This window comes from Perna viridis, chromosome 1 (assembly GCF_037379345.1).
Source record: "Perna viridis isolate PV_CMFRI_1.1 ecotype Kerala chromosome 1, ASM3737934v1, whole genome shotgun sequence".
Classification (NCBI taxonomy): domain Eukaryota; kingdom Metazoa; phylum Mollusca; class Bivalvia; order Mytilida; family Mytilidae; genus Perna; species Perna viridis.
In genome coordinates, this window is record NC_142445.1 from 26671939 (window position 1) to 26692621 (window position 20683).

At 32.3% G+C, this 20683-nt stretch overlaps 1 protein-coding gene across 1 annotated transcript; it reads right to left on the reverse strand.

Moving 5' to 3' along the window:
* Window positions 1–333: 333 nt before the first annotated feature.
* Window positions 334–20457, reverse strand: LOC148628001 (slowpoke-binding protein-like). Its single transcript, XM_088583043.1, has 14 exons — window positions 20345–20457; window positions 17923–17996; window positions 14935–15032; window positions 13458–13535; window positions 12053–12201; window positions 10079–10189; window positions 9582–9677; window positions 7751–7836; window positions 7016–7122; window positions 6219–6316; window positions 5324–5377; window positions 4946–5011; window positions 4337–4401; window positions 334–3878 (listed from the first exon to the last, which is right to left on the reverse strand). Exons 1-14 carry the CDS (start codon window positions 20378–20380, stop codon window positions 3566–3568), a joined length of 1431 nt encoding a protein of 476 aa, XP_088439169.1. The 5' UTR covers window positions 20381–20457; the 3' UTR covers window positions 334–3565.
* Between the last annotated feature and the right edge of the window lie 226 nt (window positions 20458–20683).

The following is a 20683-nucleotide window of genomic DNA, read 5'->3' on the forward strand; positions in this document are numbered from 1 at the left end:
AACAGATGGTTAAAGAACCTCAAATAAGAAAAGATCTACACAATGAAAAATAATGTAACTTATGTTCATTGCAGACAAGCCAGTAAATTATAAGGAAGGCATGAAACAGAAAATGGATATTAAAATTACTAATTCAAGGTTTTTCAGAGACTGGGTGCAAAAATGTCACTTAAAGAAATATTGGTACAACCATGAACCACCCCAAGTCTAATTAATCAAGCAGCATAATTTATGACTGTTTAAGCTAATGCTTTTATCCACATTCCAGGCAAATCAGACTGATACACGACATTTCAACAATGTAATGGACTTTTAAAGTTCATACAACAAAAGTTATGCAATAGAATTAATTTATTTGTCTAAACAACACCATTTATTTTATAATGTGTGTTTTTCACGATTTTAAGTATTTTAATGTAATTTATGCAAGCCTGCAAAATGTCACGATAAACCTACAGGAGCACAACCACTTTGCGTAATAAATAACAAAACAAAAAAAAAAACCCAGATATGACACAAAATTTATAATCACAAATTGAAGAAGAGGTTAATAATGAAATAATTTTCTCTAAAATCACAATTTTTGCATACTTAGAAATTACTAATACATTAAAACCTGTCCTAACAGAGTCTCTTTCAGGCTTTAAAATTGTTTGGTTTAGAAAGGAGTTTGGTTTACTCCGGTTAAAAATACATTAAAATTGATACAAAGGTACTTCAAAAAAGTGTCTGGTTTAGACAGGTTTCTGGATCATTCAGGGTTCAGTTTAGATAGTTTATACAGTAGACAAATACAGTGAAACTGTCTAAACCAAACCCTGAATAATCAGAAAACCTGTCTAAACCATACACATACTTAAAGTCCTGTTTTTTTTAATTGGTAAACCAAATACCTGTCTAAACAAAACCAAATTTAAAGTTCAAAAGAGGTTCAGTTTAGGAAGGTTTCACCATACTGGTGGAAAATATAAACAAATCATAAGTCTATTAATAGTTCCAAAAATTTTACAAAATCCATTGTAAGACTTGGTCTTAAAAATGTGGATATATCTATTCTATAAATACATATGTAGGAGAGTATACTATTATCAAAATTTTCAAAATAGAAAAAACAAAAATTTTAACCAAAAAAAAAATCATTTTCTATGTATTTGGTTCTAACACTGCTAATGAGAGGTTACTCCTTGAAATTACTAATACAATAAAACTTGTCCAGACTGAGTCTCTTTCAGACTTTAAGGTTTACTCAAGTTTTTTGAATTCCTATAACAAAGATTTTTTGTAAGTTAAAATGAAAAATCTCATTGTGCAGGTGTACCGTAAATCATAAATACAATATATTTATACATGCCATAGTTGGTATTTATATTGCACCAATTCCCAAGTTATTCCTTTAGAGAAATTCACACATATTTTTTTTGTGATACAGGATAAAATTCTGCATCAATAATTAAAAACAGAAAACAGACAAGTGAATTTTGAGTTTGGTATTCATTACTTTAAACCCAATAGTATTACTGGCAATAATAAAAAATTTGCAATAATTTCTCAATCTATGTTATAAACTTTGCAATAATTTCTCAATCTATGTTATAAACTTTGCAATAGTTTCTCAATCTATGTTATAAAAGTATACAAGAATAAAACAAAGCATAACAAATCAACATTAATTGCAATTAATATCATGTTAACTTAATTAAAATCAAGTCTATGACATTGCCTTATGTCATCACATTAGAGACCCAACACCATAACATTAGAGGTTGTAAAATTATTAATCTTTGGTTTACAGATGCTTCAAAAATAAGCCTACAAATAATCATGAACTTTGAAGTTCAGTGACATTTTTTTGTGGATTTCTAATACGTAAAACCTATTTTTTCCGATTTATAAAAAAAAAGAAAGACTTTCATGGGCTTTTCACTCAATAACTGCAAGGATTTAATCAAAATAAATAGACATTTGAAGTTTTGTACCTTTTTTGTGGATTTTTGAATACCTGTGTAAAACCCATATTTTCAGGTTTACAAAAAATCTAAATATGATTTACATAGACTTTGTGCTGAATAACTGCAAGGATTTAATCAAAATAAAAAGAGGTTTGAAGTTGTGCAGCCATTTTTGTGGATTTTTTAATACCTGTGTAAAACAGGAATTTTCAGGATGAAGACTTGCACAGGCTTTGTACTAAATAACTGTAAAGATTTAATCAAAATAAATAACATAATAGACATCCGAAGAAAGTCCATTGTGATAGACAGACAGAAAAGATAAAACAACATCACTCTACTGAAACTAGTGAGACACCATAAAAGCTGCATTATTAAATCACATAAAACATAACAACACAACCATATCAAGAATTACTGATATCATCACGACTTATACAAATTACTATTGTCATTAAAAACAACTGAGTTTGACAAAATAATTCCTTTAACAAAGATTCTTTGTAAGTTAAAATGAAAAATCTCATTGTATCAAAAAACACCTGTGTAAGACAAAACAAAGGTGTAACTATTTAAATTGTCCATGACCTCTCTCAAAAACAAATGTCAATTTCCCTACACTTAAAAATTGGCTATAAAGTGAAGAACTAGAGAACTGATCTGAAATTAAACAATAGAGTCTATCTAATAACATGTAAGCAACTCAATGACGTAAAGGTGAGCTCTGAAAATATAATAAACATTCCAGTATTTGTACAGATAATATCTCCTGTCAACTCCTTTTTATTAACCATATATTGATTTTAAAAGTAACTGTTCTAAATGTTTGGGTTTATGTTTCGATGAGATAGGAAACAAGAATTAAAAATAATCTTTCCAATATTTTATGTCTATACATGTTCTAGCAATGGCTTTTGTTTTCTTATTCATCAAGTGAAAAGCTGATATTTGTACAGGCCAAGGATGAATTAAAAAAAAAAAGTCTACAACAGAAATGGCTAGGTTGGTGTAAACACAAAGTAGAAGTGTGACAGCAACCTAGCCATTTCTGTCTTTGACCATTTTAAAAAAAAAATCCATCCTTGGCCTGGGCAAATATCAGTTTTTCACTGCAGTACATTTATGACTCTGCTTGATGAATCAGAGGACATAAGGACCTGAAATCACATCCCACGATATGGGACCCCATACTGAAGTTGTGTACCAAATATCTAGTGATTGTGATTTACAGTTCCTGAAAAAAAAATGTAACAAACATATTTCCCCACTCTAATCCCCACGTGTGCAACCCAGCTAAAAACTGCATGCCTTAGTGAACTATAATTTCCATTTTTAATATGACCTACACGAAGACCATTGGTAAAACATTTGCATTTCACACTCATTTTTGTTAGTGACAGGGTTTTAAGTCAAACAACTAACACCACATAATAGTTTCCATATGTCTCAAAATGAGTATAGCATTTAATTCATATAAAGAACATGTAATACCATTGGTAAACTATGTCTAAAAAAAGGATACATGTATCATGTAATGGTTGGTTTAACGAATAGTCAGTAGGAACATTCTCTGCCAAAAACAAAGTTTGAAAAAAGAACAAAAAAAAAACACATTTTCACACTTTAGGAGCACTTCTATCATTAGTAACAGTCTTTTTTAACTTCATTCCTTGTCTTATGTCTCCAAGTAAGGCACTCCTTTCATTAGTAACTGGTGGGACATCACTGACAGGCAGAGGTGGTCCTCCAGGTGGTGGAGGAGGGGGAGCAACAGGAGGAGGGGCTCCAGGGGGAGGTGGAGCTACAGGTGGTGGCGGTGGTGGGATTGATCCTGACATAGTTATAGTCTGTGATTGAGACAATGATGATGTTGATGCATACAATGAACCTTCCATGTTTTGTTCCTGTGAGGAAAGTCTTTTTGTTTTTCTGTAAAAAAAAAAAAAAACGAAGTATACAGTTATGAAGAATACTGTATAAGTGTTTATTTCCAAGTGTGAAAAAAAACAAACTGAGTGAGTTTTTTTTTGCATAATGTAATTTTTGAGGCAGAAAAACAGTACAATGAATAAGACAAATATGAATAACTTTATTGTATCTTCATACATGTTAATATACATGTAAATCTTTGACCGCCAATATAGCAAAAATTAAATCATAGTGAAATAACCACTTTACAGTATTCCATTGAGGAATAGAAGATTTATAATATTAAATCTAATCAAGTGTGCCTATTCAAAACTACAAATGGATACCATCTATTTCACGAAAAAACTTGAAATGAAAGAGCATTGATTGACTCTAATCACATTTAGGTTATATTGATTTTTTAAATATAAATTGGACCATTTATCTGCATAGTATTTTTTTCTGAAGGCATATCGTACCTTTTGGGTTGTTTCCCTTTCTGCACAGCCTTTAATAATGATTTCATATTAGAAGATAGGTGGATCTGCAAAAAAGATACCAATACTTTTATTACTTTATGTCATAAATGTACTTAATAAAGTAAGGAAAACAGGAATTCTTCCCATAAAAGGAAAGGCTTTTGGTGGTTTGAATATTACCAATAAATTATTGCTTGCATTTGTGATCCTTTACAATATTCATATTTTTGAATGCAAGCCAGTGAAGGAAAGCTGGATTTACTTTTCTTTTATAGTTTTGTAGATTATTGTAGAAATAAACAACTCAACTATAAAAAAAAAAAGCTAAAGATGACATGTTTGACACTCAATTTAGCATAAATTGATATTTTTTTCTAAAGTAGACATGCCAGGGATAGTGGTGACAAAATTTGATCATCAACCACTGAGTAGTTTCTGAGCAGAAGACTTTTTAATAAAAGTTGAAAAAGACAGATGACAGACACAAAGTGGTGAAAACAGCTCACATTGAGCTAAAAATGTAATCATACTATTGTAGAAAACATCACTGAAAGACAAAGAAAGGTAGAGATATGACAGCTACCGGTAGTTAATTATGTAAAAACTTACAGGTGCAGGGTTAAACTTGGCTAATTCTAACAGGTTCTCATGGCAAAAATATTCTAATTCTGAGATCTAAAAAAAGAATTACCATGATACCATAATACATTTACTTGTGACATGATATACAATAACTTCCAGATCCTAAATCAGTGATATTGTACAAGAATAAATCTAATTACATAATTTTTTACAAATGCTGACAAGAATCTTTTGTTAAATTGGCCTTAAGAAGGATACAGGATGTGATTCATAACATCTGTGTTCTATTTTTAGCACATTTTGTAGAGAGAGATTTTTTAAACCTCTTTACACACCTTAATTCATCTAAATTCTACATTTTCAAAATAAACATAATGTATGACCCTAAATATTTGACATACTCACCTCTTTAATTGATGGATACTTTCCACTTTCATTTTCAAATATAAAATTCAAAACCTACAAAAAAACAATAAGATCAGTAAAACATTAAACACCAGAAGGTTTTTCATATATTTGAAAAGAAAGTGGTGTATCTGTATCATGAACCAAGGTTTTTTTTTCATGGCATATATTATATTCCACTGATAAACCTATGAACCTCTCACTGGGAGGTTTGAATCTCCAGTTTTCTCCTATCCTCCCAATCAGGAGATAAAAAGTCCCAATTGAAAAATATAAATTAAAAAAAAAAGCTATTTTGGTTAGTGTTAAACGTTTAATATCTTCTGTTGACATTTGACATTTCATGACCCTGGTTAACGAGATTTAATTAAGGCTAATTAACAAAACTGTTTTTATATGACCTTTTGACATTTGATGGATGCACACTCCAATAATAATTAGGGTCAACTAAATACTTATGAAAGTTGAATGTTTCTATTAAAACACTAGTCACAACCTTTTGAAGCAGATTTACATATTCATTTAGTGACCGGGTACAGTATTTACCCAGGTCAGTAGATTTTATACCTGGCAAGGTGTACCTGGTGACTAAATGACAATGTAATAAATTTACCCCATCAATGACCTGCATATGAGTACATGAAAATATGAACCCTTTGACACATTCCAAGGTTGACTACCATATTTTTTTTACTAGAAAAAGTAAGAACGATAACTCCAGCTTTTACTGGGTATCACTAAATAAGGCACCAGGTATAAGAAATACACAGTCTTTACATGACTCTTATGCCGCACAAGTATAAGAAATACACAGTCTTGACATGAAAATTATGCAGCACAGGGATTGGCTGATTTTTTAAGGTGGGGAAAATATAGATACTAAACTAAGACTTACACTAACAGCATCATGGTACATACACTTGGACAGCTCTAGTGGGGATGGGTGAGCAGCTTCTAAATTACTTCCTGTACACATCTCATATAATAAGTGACCTAGAATGGGTAATATTGGCAAATTTCATGTAAAATACCTTGTTGTTAAGAAAACAGCAATAATATTGGACTAATATGCTCAGAACTTTACAATGACTGATAAGTCTGTTGTTCATGAGCAGTTCTGAACATCTATGTTTTTACAGGAATAATGTGACATGATGTACACCAAACTTTCCTGGAAAATTGTATTGTAAGAGCTTGACATCTGAGGTTACACAGGGATGTCAATAGTATTTTAAGCAGCAGGAAAAAAAAAAGAAAAAGTAGCAGGTAGACTGATGGAAAGCTTGCAAGAGTTCAACCATTTCTGAAAATAGAGTAGCTGTCAAAAGATGAGCTAGTAGCTGTTCAATTTTGCCAGCTGATGGCTTGTGCGGGCACCCTTGCATCAAGGGTGTAACAGTACACTTTTTCAACAAAAGACATGCATTGTGATATAGGATACAAATCGTGATATGTATCATGTTGATTTAATTGGAATAATTTGACTGCGGTCTCTGAAGTTCCATAATACTAGACATGAATGCCGCTACGTTTTAAAAGTCCATATTTTGTAAAACCGAATCTTCCCAAAATAATTGCAATTTTAGTGAATTGTTTCTCTCTTACTAAAAAATTCCATAGTTAATTGAGTATAAACAGGTTTTAGTGTTGTATTGAGTGAACAGGGTAATATTGCAACATCATTATCCTTACCAAAACATATGACATCAACAGCATCTTTCTGCTTGCTGATCTTTTTCTGTATCACAGGGTAAAGCTTTGATGTGTAACCTAAAAATGTGTTCTCTATTGCTGAAAGCCTAAAATTATATTAAACTGAAATTGAAAAAAATGTTTTTACTACCATTATACAATAATATACAATCAGAATTACTGTAATGTCCTTGTGTTGCCTTACATGAAAGTTAATTTTATACATTATCTTATAAGATTTGCTTTTAAAATTCATCACGAGACCACTGAGTCTCTCTGCTTTCAGATAATATCTTTGAATGTTTTAAAACTCAATTTAGTTAAGAACCAATTTATAAGTAAATGGGGGTATCTGGGTATCCAGTATCCTTCCCACCAATTTCCTAAGCTGAAAGTGAATGAAAATTTTCCTGAAGTTTTGCAGCAAGACCGTCTTCAGGGCAAAAGTTAGACACAATCATCAGTGTGAGGATTCAGAGAGAGCAGCAAGGCTGTTCATATCATCCCCAATCCCCACTTCAATTTTTTTTAAGAAAGAATGTAGATTGTTTGCACGAAATCTTTATGTTTAACTGCTTAACTTCTAAGAAATCTAGCTCCTTCCTTGGCTGCTCAGCAATCAATTATGCATATGCCCCATAACCAAAACTCTTGAACCCATCCCTAATAATTCTTACAAATTAGGTTCATTGTCATGACTCCTGTTAAGAACTGTAATAATACAGATGAACTTACCTACAACTGCCATTAGACATCATTATATTACTGGGCATCAGATGACCATGTGGAGGAAATCCTTTACTTTCTAAATATAGCAATGCCTAAAAATAGATAACACACATCTATAAGAGCTTTCTTACTATCAAAACTAGAGGCTCTAGAGAACCTGAATCACTCACCTGGTCATAAATATTCTTTATAGCTTTCTAAAGCTGGACTCCTGACCTTATGGTACTACTGCCACAAGAATCTTTTAATCAATTTAATCAATACAGAGCATCTTAGTTATCCATCCAGTTTTCATATTATAAATAAATCTCTAATTGTCATTTTTTCTGTTCAAGGGTAATATCTCATGTTTTCGACAGATAAAAAATCTTTAAGGATTTACTAACAATATTCATGCAATGTTTGGTTACAATCCATCCTACAAGTTGTCTCAGAGGAGATTTAAACAAAAAATCTGTTGCAACACCCATAACTCATCAATTGTCAACAGATATTTCTGAAAATTTCGGCAATCACTTACATGCAGGTAATCCCATCATGCTGAACAATTTTAATCCCTGCCAGATTTTAGCTAAACCATACTGTTTTTGAGTTACTTGCGAAATTCTTCAATTTGACCCCTATTGTCTATATTTAGAAACGGTGGCCATGTTTTTCACAAGATCAAAAACCCACACGCAAAGATTACTAAACATATTCTACATAATATTCATGCAAAGTTTTGTTTTAATCCATCCAGTAATTTCAGAGGGGAAGATTTTCAAAGTTGAGAATGTAAAATTCAGGGAAAAAAAGTACATTTCAGAACCCATAACTCATTTATTCGTCAACGAATCATTCTGAAAATTTCAGCATAGGTCATCCCATCATGCTGAACAATTTTAATCCCTGCCAGATTTTAGCTAAACTATACTTTTTTTAACTTATTAGCATAATTCTTCAATTTGACCCCATTGTCTATTTTTAGAAACAATGGCCATATTTTAGCAAGATCAGAAATCCCCACAAACAGATTGTTACATTCAACAAGTTTTGTTTCAATCCATCCAGCTGTTTTAGTGGAGAAGATTTTCAAAGTTGGAAATGTAAAATTCTGGAAAAAAATCCATTCATTCATCAACGGTTCTTTCCGAAAATTTCAGCATAGGTCCATCTCTTTATGCTGAACAATTTTACTCCCAGTTTATAGCTAAACCAAACTGTTTTTAAGTTATTTACATAATTCTACAATTTGACCCATATGGTCTATTTTCAGTAATGGCAGCCATGTTTTTTGCTAAATCAAAAATCTCCACACAAGGATTGTTAAAAAAAACCTTAAGGAGCATTCATGCAAAGTAAGGTTACAATCTATTTAGTAGTTTCAATGGAGAAGATATTTGAAAAGGTTTAGGGACAACGATGACAGAGGACGCATAGTGATGGCAATAGCTCACATGGCCTTTTGGCCAGAAGAGCTAATAAATAAGCAAACTTAGATTGTTCTAGGCCAACAAGCAAACTGGAAATTGGTAAAATTGAAAGTTCAATAATATACAGAAAAAAAATATTACAGTAAAATTCTGATATAAATACAGCAGAAGAAATTCAGGCATGTTTGTCTTTGTCAATCTAGATTTGACTGCTGCTGCAAATGTAATTACCCATTTACTGGCTCCAATGAATCCTCATCATTAAACTCTATTTCCAATCAACAAATCCACCACTGATGCCCCTGAATAATCTTCAAATGCAATATTGTTACCTCCTAAATAGGTGATATACCCTCTGTAACATTGTAAGATAGTACCATATTTAATTGAAACCAAATCCATTTTTTATATTTGTAGTTACATACCTCTATAATCTGTCTACCAAACAATTTTACTTGACTGTTTATAAGTCCTTTGTTTCTGTATAAATATTTGGTCTCGTAACTATTTGGGAATCTTGCCTGCAAAAACAAAAAAAATACATTTTCATCATGAAGGCATCACCAAAGAAATCTTTCAAAGGCAATAAAACATTTCAATTTGTTTATTTATTAGTTAATTTATTTATTCATATATTTATTTTATTTTATTTTATTTTTTTTTTATTTTTATTTTTTTATTATTATTTTTTTTTGGAGTGGGGGGCGATACTATCAATAATGTTGTTGAACCAGCAATGCCTTTCCAATGTATATTTTTGCTTCTATCACACCTGTAATGAAGATGCAATATAAAAAGCATGGCAATGTCATCACTGGGTGATCCTTTGACTAATTACTTGGAATACATAATCTTATAAGTACAGTGACATTATTATTTATGATCAACTTTACACTTAGGACCAATCTTTACAACTGATTACCTGGAATATATAATCTTTGAGTGAGCCTTTGTTAGAAATAGGCTGTACCATTACCACTAGTTTCTGGTCTTCTACAAAGTCTAAATCTGTGGTTGGGAAAATATAGGGATGCTGAAAAAAGAATAAATGTTATTAAATACATGACAAATGCATGTAATACATTAAGAAATGCTAGTTCTTATACAGGGAATTTTGTAGTCATCCAATTGCAAGACTTTTCCTGATTCTTATAACTGGTTATCTCCTTAATCAAAAAATGGGCTAATGCTAAACCCAGAAGAATTTTCTGGTTATGATTGAGAAGATGATTTGTCAGCCCCATGGATATCTGTATAGAATATTGCAAAACACAGAATACAATACAATCTAGTGATTATTTTCCTATTTACTGGTGCCATTGTATGGACAGATAACTTGTAACCTGTCGTAACTTTGATTTGCCACATCAACAATAAGCTGATTTTTGGTGTCCAAAAGTCAGTCTGACTTTTAGCTCCCAGGAGCCTGAATTGCTCACCTGGTTAAATTTTTGCCTTTCAAGGGCAATAACTCTAACAAGAAGTTGTGATAATTTTGATTCCATGAAGACTTTGGTAGGACTTATCATGAGGATCATTTCATCAATCAAAAGTTTCATTTTATCTATTCTAGTTTTCAAGATATTGACTGAAAACTGCAAAAAACGTAATTTTTGGCCTTTCAAGGGCAATAACTCTTATATGGCGTCGTCTGACAATCATTTCAGCAATTGAAAGTTTCACTCTATCTATCATAGTTTTCAAGATATAGGCTGAAAACTAAAAAAAAGTAATTTTTCACATCTCAAGGGCAATATCCCTTACATGACAACTTTGATCCCTAAAGACTTTTGTAGGCCTTATAATAAGGATATTTCATCAATTTATAGATATTGGCCAAACCTAATGGTTTTGGAGATATATGCAAAAAACTATTGTGCGACCCCTATGTTCTATTTTTAGTAATGGCTGTCATGTTTTTTAAGCGATCAACAATCCAAACGATCATTTTATTAAGGATACCCTAAAAACAAAAATACAAATTTTCATTGAATTCTGTAAAGTAGTTTTTGAGAAGAAGATTTTTGAAAGTAATAAGATCAAATACATCAAAAAACGTCCAAAAAGGGCAATAACTACAACATGGGTCAATAGATTTTCACCAAAATTTGACCACAGATAGATCTCATCATGCTGAATACTTAGACCCCTGTGTCAGAATTTGGCTAAACCTAATGGTTTTGGAGATATATGCAAGAATCTGCTGTCTGACCCTATTTTGCTATTGTTCTTTTTTAGTTACAACAGCCATGTTTTTTAAACAATCAAAAATCCAGTCATTTTGTGCAGAATACCCTAAGGAACAGTCGTTATAAGTTTCATGCAAATCTATTCAGTAGTTTCTGAAGAGAAGACTTTTGAAGAAATTGTTAACGATGATGACAACGGACACCAAGTGATGGCAATAGCTCACATGGCTTGTAAAAATGATTGTAGTGAGACACTTAAATAAAATCTTCACTGTATTTATCAATTATGGACTTTTAACGAAGTCAATACCTTATAAAATCTAACAAGTCCATATATAACGTATTGACTGAGTGAAAGTCCTTAATTTATATATATTACATATGTAGATAAGGTATTTTCTTTTTATCAGCTTTGTCTGCTTTGCTTTGCCATGATAGTCATTATGGAATGGAATGGTTTATATCCGGATCTAAATTTAGAAGTATAGCATCAATATACATATAAATAGAAACATTAGTGCCAATATATTTCAAAATAGAAACAAGGTTTCGGGTACACTGAATATCCTTTGAATCCAAGATCATGATAACCAATGAAAAAAGTAGAATGTTACAAGTACATAACATGTAATATTAAAATATATGAATCAAAGTTAAGGCCACATTTCAAATATAAGACTGTATTAATTTAATACAGATAACCGAACCTTTAAAAGTTTGAGTAATTCTCTCAACGTTTTTTTGGTTGATGAAGTGAATGGTATAAGTTTACTACGGCTGGCCTGTGTTATCGTCAGAATGTTCTCTTTACCATAATTATCTTTAACTCTAAACCAATGTCTGCCAAATCTAGATCCTGGAATAGAAGGACACAGTACAATATTGCTTTGTATCATTTTTAAGCATTAACTGACATACATGTATTGTATCATTAAGACAGAGAAAGTGTCATGTTTTCTTAAGACAGAATCAGTACACAAACAATTTTAAATCTGAAAATGTGTATTTATTATCTTACTGCCTATTTTCTCTCTCAGGCTACTGCCACAATACTAAAAAGATATACAATTTGAAAAAGTTTTGAATGTATTGACAAAATATCCCATCTCGCTGTTTTCGCTCGCTGTGATATTTTCCGACTCTACTTCAAAACTGCAGTTATTCTTCATGTACTAGCCATAATACCAACTTGGACATTTTTCACAATCATCTTGCTACCACTCTAGGCTTTTATATGGTTGAGATTGTGTTGTGAAAAATTAACTAATGATCACATACTGTAATAAAGGCATTAAAAGGTGCAACACACAAACACACGTAATAAATCTTTGACCAAGGACAAATTTGTTATTTTTCATCTTGTGTATTAAACAAGTTATATCTTAGGTGTATATTTATGATTGCAAAGTTAGCTTTTCTCTATAGGCCAAGAAAAAAAGTATATCTATTTAGGTTACATTCTTTAATGAAATAGGGTAGGTAGGTCAGCATTTTCATTCTATTTTTTTTTTTTGGCACAGGTTCACCTTTACTTCATCCAAATCAGTAATCTCTGCATGTTGTTTCATGCACGTATTAATAACATTTTTATATGTATTATAAATAATTTTTTTTGTGGTCGCCATGCTGCTGACTGGCTTCTGTTTACACATTGTACGCAAAAACACAGTGTCATCTCAAATGCCAGAAGAACTTTTATAAAACACGCTTTTGTTTTTCATCGGAAATTACCTATTTTTTATTTTTTATATTTAGTTAGTGAATAAAATGGCTCAGGGACGGATAAGAACAAAAGGGCCAGTCGGGTAATTAACTCTAAACAAGACCCTATCTTTCTTGGCCTTCATAAAATTATGTGTCTCCCAAAACTTCGAATGTAAAAGACATCAAGTTATATACATAAAAGATATACATGTATAACTAGAAATTGTTTTTTTTTACAACACTTATAGTTGTAGGTTCCTAAATAATTTTACACTTTGTATTTTCCTACACTTGATACCATAACTCTTTTCAAGTGGTGTTTTCCAACAACTTGTATCATCTGGCATAATTAACTAGTTAAAAAAATAAGACAGTTTGTTAATTCTATGTATATACAGTAAAACTCACCAATATTTTCCATTCTCTGAACTGAATCATATTGTGGATTAGATCTCATATAAAACTGACAACTCATCCATGCTTCATCTAAAAACAAAACACAAAACAAGCTTCTGTTCAATTTGTGTGATTTTTAATTGTATTTGTAATATGTTACAGTTATCTTGTGAAGACCATTTCCCATTTACATGAACGGATAGTATACATGTATGTAATTGATTCAGGGGCAAGTTGAAGGCAGACTCTTGGTGTAAGAAACTTAAGTAGTTTTCTTTCTGATAAATTCCTCAATTCCACAATAAGAAATAGTTATTTCAGGCTTTTTGCTGGTGAGGCCAAAAAAATATGTTTACGGTACCCTGATAGATCCAATTCGTTGGGAAAAATTGGCGCAAAATGAAAAAGCCGAAAATTTTGCTCCCTCTGCATCCAGTTTTGTCTATTACCAATTCAAACAAACATGACAACCTCCAAGTCTGGTTTCCATGCCCAGCCAAGTGTCTTGTCTCTAACTTTCAAAAAATGCACCCATCGTAAAGAAAAGACAGGGTACAGTAAACACGCATACACTTTTTTTTGGCCTGACTGAAGTTCCAAGAAAATTCTCATGTGCATAAATTACAAAAGTACATACAAAAAATACACTGGAGGTTGTGTACTTTTCAAAAAGGCTTGTTGTCAAGTGTCACAAAGGAAATTGTACATTACAAAGTTCGCTATCTGGGAACATCTTGTATGGGAATTTCTGGCCTCATGTTAAAATTGACATTTCCAGAAGTTCAACAAAATTTCCTAACCATAAATTAATGAACAGGTAATTGACAGTGATTGGTAACAAAAACCAAAATCATTAAATACTTCTATTCCCTGTAGCTGTTAAATGTACAACTGTAGCGTTAATGTGTACAGGAAAGTACAAATTTTATTTCAAATAACCTTTTCCGTTACTACAATGTGGTATTCCCCATGTTCTTTACCCCACTGTACTAAGCACCACACATCAATGTCGATGATGATGTCAAACATGAAGATCTCATTAAGCTTTTTTTTGTAATTAATGGAATTAGTTGTTTATTTCATATATTATTGATATAGACCAAAAATCTTAGGAAGCAACCATTTGATGTTTAGGGGAGTCCAGGATCAAAACTTTTATCTCGGATTTTTTTCCATCAATATTTCTGTTCTGTCCTGCTGATTTTTAATGTTTCAAACTGAGGTGCAAAAAGGCCAATCCATATTTTTTTTCACAGTGAATTCTATTCCATCTTTTGATTTTAAATTTGAACATACTGCATGTGGCTTCCACCAAAAAAAAAACCAGCGAAAAAAAAGGTTACATCCTTTTTAAATAGAAATTCAAGCACATGTCAAAAATCTATATTTACTTTGCAATACGGTAGTCTGTTTGAATGAATCTTTCAACAATGATGAAGATACTGAAATTGAAATGCAAAATAACTGAGTATAAGGTTATTGACCTTACCACGTAATTCATTTTCATGTTGAATTTTCTCAAATCTAATTTTCTGTGGTAAGGACTGATCTTCTCTTAAGGCTGTGTAGTCATAGCGACGGCATTGTCTGAAAAATATCAACATGCATACATTATCAAGTACTATAGTAATGGAATGCTGCAATATAGGATATATATACATTATCAAGTACTATAGTAATGGAATGCTGCAATACAGGATATATATACATAAGAAGTCCTTTTAATTTTGAATTAAACAGTTTCTTAAACCATCCTGAAGTAAAATTTTCAAACCTCTGGCTTTTTGTACAGATGAATTCACCTGGCCATCTCACAAAGAAATTAGGGAAGAGGACTACAAATTGCTTTAATATATTACAGAAGCTTGATCACAAAATGCAAGCATACATGTAAATGAATTCACTTTATACAAGTACATGTATGTCAATTTTGTTTTGTTTGTTTGTTGGGGTTTAACGTCCGAGCAGCAATATTTCAGCTATATTCAAACAATGAACATGAAATGAATAAAAAGGGATGGGACACAAGGACAATGGGGTCGACAAATTTTGATTGCCACTGGAAATAGGGAGAGGTGGGTAGGGTCGGGCAATTTAGCCTCCTGTGGCGGAGCCCTATGGTTCCTACTCAGGGAGAATACCACAGTAGGGTTCTTTAACGTGCCAGGAACGTGGCATCTTTCCCAACACGGTGCACCACTATGGTTTGCGGTCAGGTTTTCCGTATTATAGCCTGACAACCCCAGCATGTAACACGCCAGGGGTACCCCATTCCACCACCTGGGGCACAAATCCCAGTTGCTTTGTGGGCAGAGTGCCCTAGCCCCCCGGCTAGGGTTCTGAGCACTATTTAGTCGCCTTTTACGACAAGCTTAGATATCACTTTTGGATGGTTTTGCATGGTTTTCTCATGGACAGCATCTTAAGTATCAATCAATGTAAAATTTAAACATTGCTAATGGTACAGGAGAATCATGTTTTAGAACAACATATCAAAATTTATTTTTTTTATTTTCATATGCCATTTTTTTTACACAACAAGTCTTTTCTGGATACAAATCTGCATTTTGAAGAAATTCTTACTCTCAACTTCCTCTTAAATCAACCAAATCAAGAACAATAACTCTTGCAAAGTGTCAATTTCATATACAATGCATTATTTTTATCTCAAAAGAGCAACAGCAGAATGACAAACAAAGAATGGTCATGTGATCTGTAATTGTTTTTTAATATTTTGATAAGAATGTGGAGTAGAAGTGCATGAATTACCTCCAGTTGGAAATTTATAAAGACTGCTACTTTAATTCTGGAATCTGCAGCAACCATTTATTTAGGATGGGGTGATAAAGTCAGCTGCATGTGTACACATGAACAATACTGGTAATATATAGCTGTTTTCAAAATATACATGTACATGTACAATGTAAATGTACCTGTGGAGTTGATGAATTACACTTTATAATATTCAATGAAGTTCAGTGTTCTAGGATTTTTCAGAAATTGAGGTTTCCTCGAGAAAAATTCATATAAAATCAGCTTTCCCACAGCCAATGACTGCTTTCCTAACAACACAAATCCTTACAGCATATGAAGTTTTCAACTTGCCACGGGAAAGTGTAACTAAGTACCTAACTTTCCCTGACCCAAATTTCACTTGCCCAGGGTAACTGGAAATGGGAATCCTAGAACACTGAAAGTTACATGAAAACTGTCATGAAATTCTTATTGTTAATTTTCTACATCTCGAAACATTTATACATGTAGTTAAAGTAAATCTCATCACATGAATTCATGGTTTCATGAGAATAGGTCAAAATCTCATTTACTGAGAGTTCAGTTGAGTATTAAAGGTAAAACATCCTTTTGTGTTAAAATACCAATAAACTAGAGGCTCTAAAGAGCCTGAGTTGCATACCTGGATTAATAAGCAATATTCTATTTTTATAAAAGCAGCCATTTTTTCTTGGATAAAAATTCCTATTGCTCATATCAATTTCCATTAGATTCTGTCCAGTAGTTTCTGAGGATAATTTTTTTGAAGTTATAACATTAAAAACAGCAAAAAAAAAAACATTAAAAAAAGGGCAATAATTCCAACATGGCTTAACAGATTAACACACAAATTTGACCACAGATAGATCTCGTCATACTGAACATTTTGACTTAAGTTATGGAGTTAAATGAGAAAAACTTCTGTCTAACCCCTATGTTCTCTTTTTAATAATGGTGCCCATGCTTTTCGACAAATTAAAAATCCCCACATCAGTTCTACATAGAACACCCTAAGAAACATTCATACCAAACTTCGTTCTAATTGGTCAGGTAGTGTCAGAGGGGAAAATTTTTGAAAAAAAATAACATCAAAGTGTAAAATTAAAAAAATGGCAATAACTCCAACATGGCTTGACATATTTACATGCAAATTTGACCACAGAGCGATCTCATTATGCAAACATTTTCACCATGTCAGAATTTGGCTTAACCCAACCGTTTTTGAGTTATTTGCAAAAAACTACTATTTTACCCTTATTGTCTATTTTTCATAACAGTGGCCATGTTTATTAGAGAATCAAAATTTCCCATGTCAGTTCTATAGAGGATACCCTAATAAACATTCATACCAAGTTCGATTGCAATTGCCTCAGTGGTTTCAGAGGAAAACATGTTTGAAAAAGTTTGGGACAAAGATGACAATGCAAAGTGATAGCAATAGCTCATGTGGTCCAGGGGAGCTAAAAATGACAAATATAATATTTCTACATGATAAATGTGTTAAGAAAAGCAATAAGTAGTAGAGTTTGGACTGCAATGCAACATTTTAAGATACCAGAAGTAAACCATGAAATGCAGATCAGTCTTCAAATTTCAATATGTCCTACATGTATATTAATAGTTTCAGTTAGGAAAATGAAACTAGAATGAGACTTACAAACCCTACTGAAGGAAACAAATTAATCTTGATGAAACACTACCATACCTGCATCTGTTACATATAAAATAGATAATGACTACCACAATGATTAAAACCACAACACCTCCAACAATGGGTACCTGAAAATACAAAATAGTTTACAATTACTAAATACATGTACAAATGTAGTATCAAAATATGACAGTTACAACAACAGGCTCCCATGAGCCTAAATTGCTCACTTGGTCCAATTTTGCCTTTCAAGGGCAATAAATTTAAGAAGAAGTTTGGTAGGACCTATCATAAGGATTATTTCAGCAACTGAAAGTTTCTTTCTATCTATCATAGTTTTAAAGATATTGGCTAAAAATTAAAAAAAAAAAACCTGTCATTTTTCCCCTTTCAAAGGCAATAACTCTTACAAGGAGTCATCTGACAAGTTTTATCCCTGAAGACTTTTGTAGTCCTAATAAGCCATTGAAAGAAGTTGGCTAAACCTAAGTTTCTATCTACAAGTATTATAGTTTTCAAGATATTGGCTGAAAACTGTAAAAAAAAACCAATTTTCCCTTTTCAAGGGCAATAACTCTTACAAGGGGTCGTCTGACAACTTTGATCCCTGAAGACTTTAGTTGTCCTAATAATAAGGATCATTTCAGCTATTGAAAGAATTTGGCTAAACCTAACGGTTTTGGGGATATACATGTATGCGAAAAACTATTGTCTTACCCTTATGTTATATTTAGTAGCAGTGGCCATATTTTTAGACAGATCAAAAATCTCCACATCATTTCTATGCAGGATACCCATAGGAACATTCATACCAAGTTTGGTTCTAAATGGTTAAGTAGTGCCAGAGGAAAAGATTTCAAAAAAGAAATAACATTAAAAATAGCAAAAAACTTTGAAATGGGGCAATAACTTCAACATGGCCTAACAAATTAAAACGAAAGTATAGATCTCATCATGCTGAACATTTTTATATGTGTCAGAATTTAGATAAACCTTATGGTTTTGAAGATATAATTGAAAAACTACTGTCTGTTCCCCATCTTCTATTTTCAGTAACAACGGCCATGTTTTTCGAGGGATCAAAAATCCCCATATCAGTTCTATGCAGGATACCCATAGGAACATTTATACCAAGTTTGGTTTCAATTGGTCAATTAGTGTCAAAGGAAAAGATTTATGAAAGAAATAACATAAAAAAATAGCAAAAAAAAGTTGAAAAAGGGCAAAAACTCCAACATGGCTTAATGGATTAAAACGGAAATATGACTGCTGAAAGATCTCATTTTGCTGAACACTTTTATCCCCCATGACAAAATTTAGCTTAACCTAATGGTTTTGAAGATATATGCAAAAACCTACTGTCTGACCCTTATGTTCTATTTTTAGTAATGGTGGCCATGTTTTTCAATGGATAAAAAATCCCCACACCAGTTCTATGCAAGATACCCCAAAAAACATTCATACCAAATTTGGTTCCAATTGGTCAAGTAGTGTCAGTGGAGAAGAGTTTTGAAAAATTGTTAACAAAAAAGGACGATGACGGACGCCAAGTGATGACAATAGATCACATGGCCTTCATCCAGGTGAGCTAAAAAGGCAACATTAACACATTACTTACAGTATTTGCCTTCATGCAGAATTGATTTATGAAGTTACCTAAGCCGAAATTAGCAAAAATCAGAAGTAAAAGAATTATAACAGTAAAAATCAAAATTTGAAAAGAAGCGGAAGAAAAGCAGGTCTGTGGATGTGACCTTCATTTTCTCCAGATCAAGATGCTATAATAATAAAGACCATTCTTCTGTACAAGCATGTAATTGTTTATAAACCCCTTTGTCTCAGCAACAGTGGGGTACAAATAGTCCAGGAGCATGTGTACTGCTACATGGTAGAGCTTAGCATAAAATGAAAGCTTTTTCCAGTGTTCTAGGATTTTTCAGAAATTGAGGTTTCCTCAGGAAAAATCGATATAAAATCAACTTTCCCACAGTCAATGACTGCTTTCCTAACAAAACAAATCCTTACAGCATATTAAGTTTTCAACTTGCCACGGGAAAGTGTAACTAAGTACCTAACTTTCCCCGACCCAAATTTCACTTGCCCTAGGTAACGGGAAATAGAAATCCTAGAACACTGTTTTCATCGATGAGGTATAAATTGGGCATACACAAACGCTACGCAACAGTTAAGACATAAGGGGTTTTAATCAAGTAATTTGATATTGCATTGTCCGAATACTCTGACTTTGGAATCCAATATACTTTTTTTCAATTGGATATTTATAAAATAGGTTAAGGAGTTAATATAGATAAATAAATGTTATATATAAATCATTGGACTGGGATAGAGAAAAAATTCTGCATACTAGAGATGTAGTGATGTGCAAGATGTGATGCGAACGCGATCCCCCCTTTTCAACTGTTTTTAACAACTAGAATGATATGAGTTATGTAGGTGAAAGGTGCATGAACATTACCCAGACATTATCTTCGATAAATGTTAAAAAAGACATAATGATATCGCTGGTGTTCACATGCTTTCTTCTCCATTCAGATGTTTTCACATGGGTAGACAATCATGTGATTTGTCGCAATCGAAGTCTCTCTGGATTTTTCATAATCAGTTCGTTCATTTGACAGAATGGCGGGAAAGCGTCATTATATTACACTTCAAAGTAAACAGGCAAAATGACTTTTTGAGAAAAATCAATATTACATAAGGGAGTAAGTCCCTAATCACCTGCAAGAATCAATTTCATTATCTTTATAATTAAATTCCTCCTTGTTATTTTTTTCTGTAATTTTTTTCTTTTGTA

Bases quoted from the DNA above. Each gene is read 5' to 3' on its own strand.
- LOC148628001 (XM_088583043.1), bottom strand. From the start codon at position 20,380: ATGTCTTTTTTAACATTTATCGAAGATAATGTCTGG. The intron at 7,837-9,581 runs GTATGTAACTAC...ATCTATTTTTAG, and splicing joins TTGGTAGACAGATTATAGAG to GCATTGCTATATTTAGAAAG. The intron at 6,317-7,015 runs GTAAGGATAATG...TACCCATTCTAG, and splicing joins TGTTGATGTCATATGTTTTG to GTCACTTATTATATGAGATG.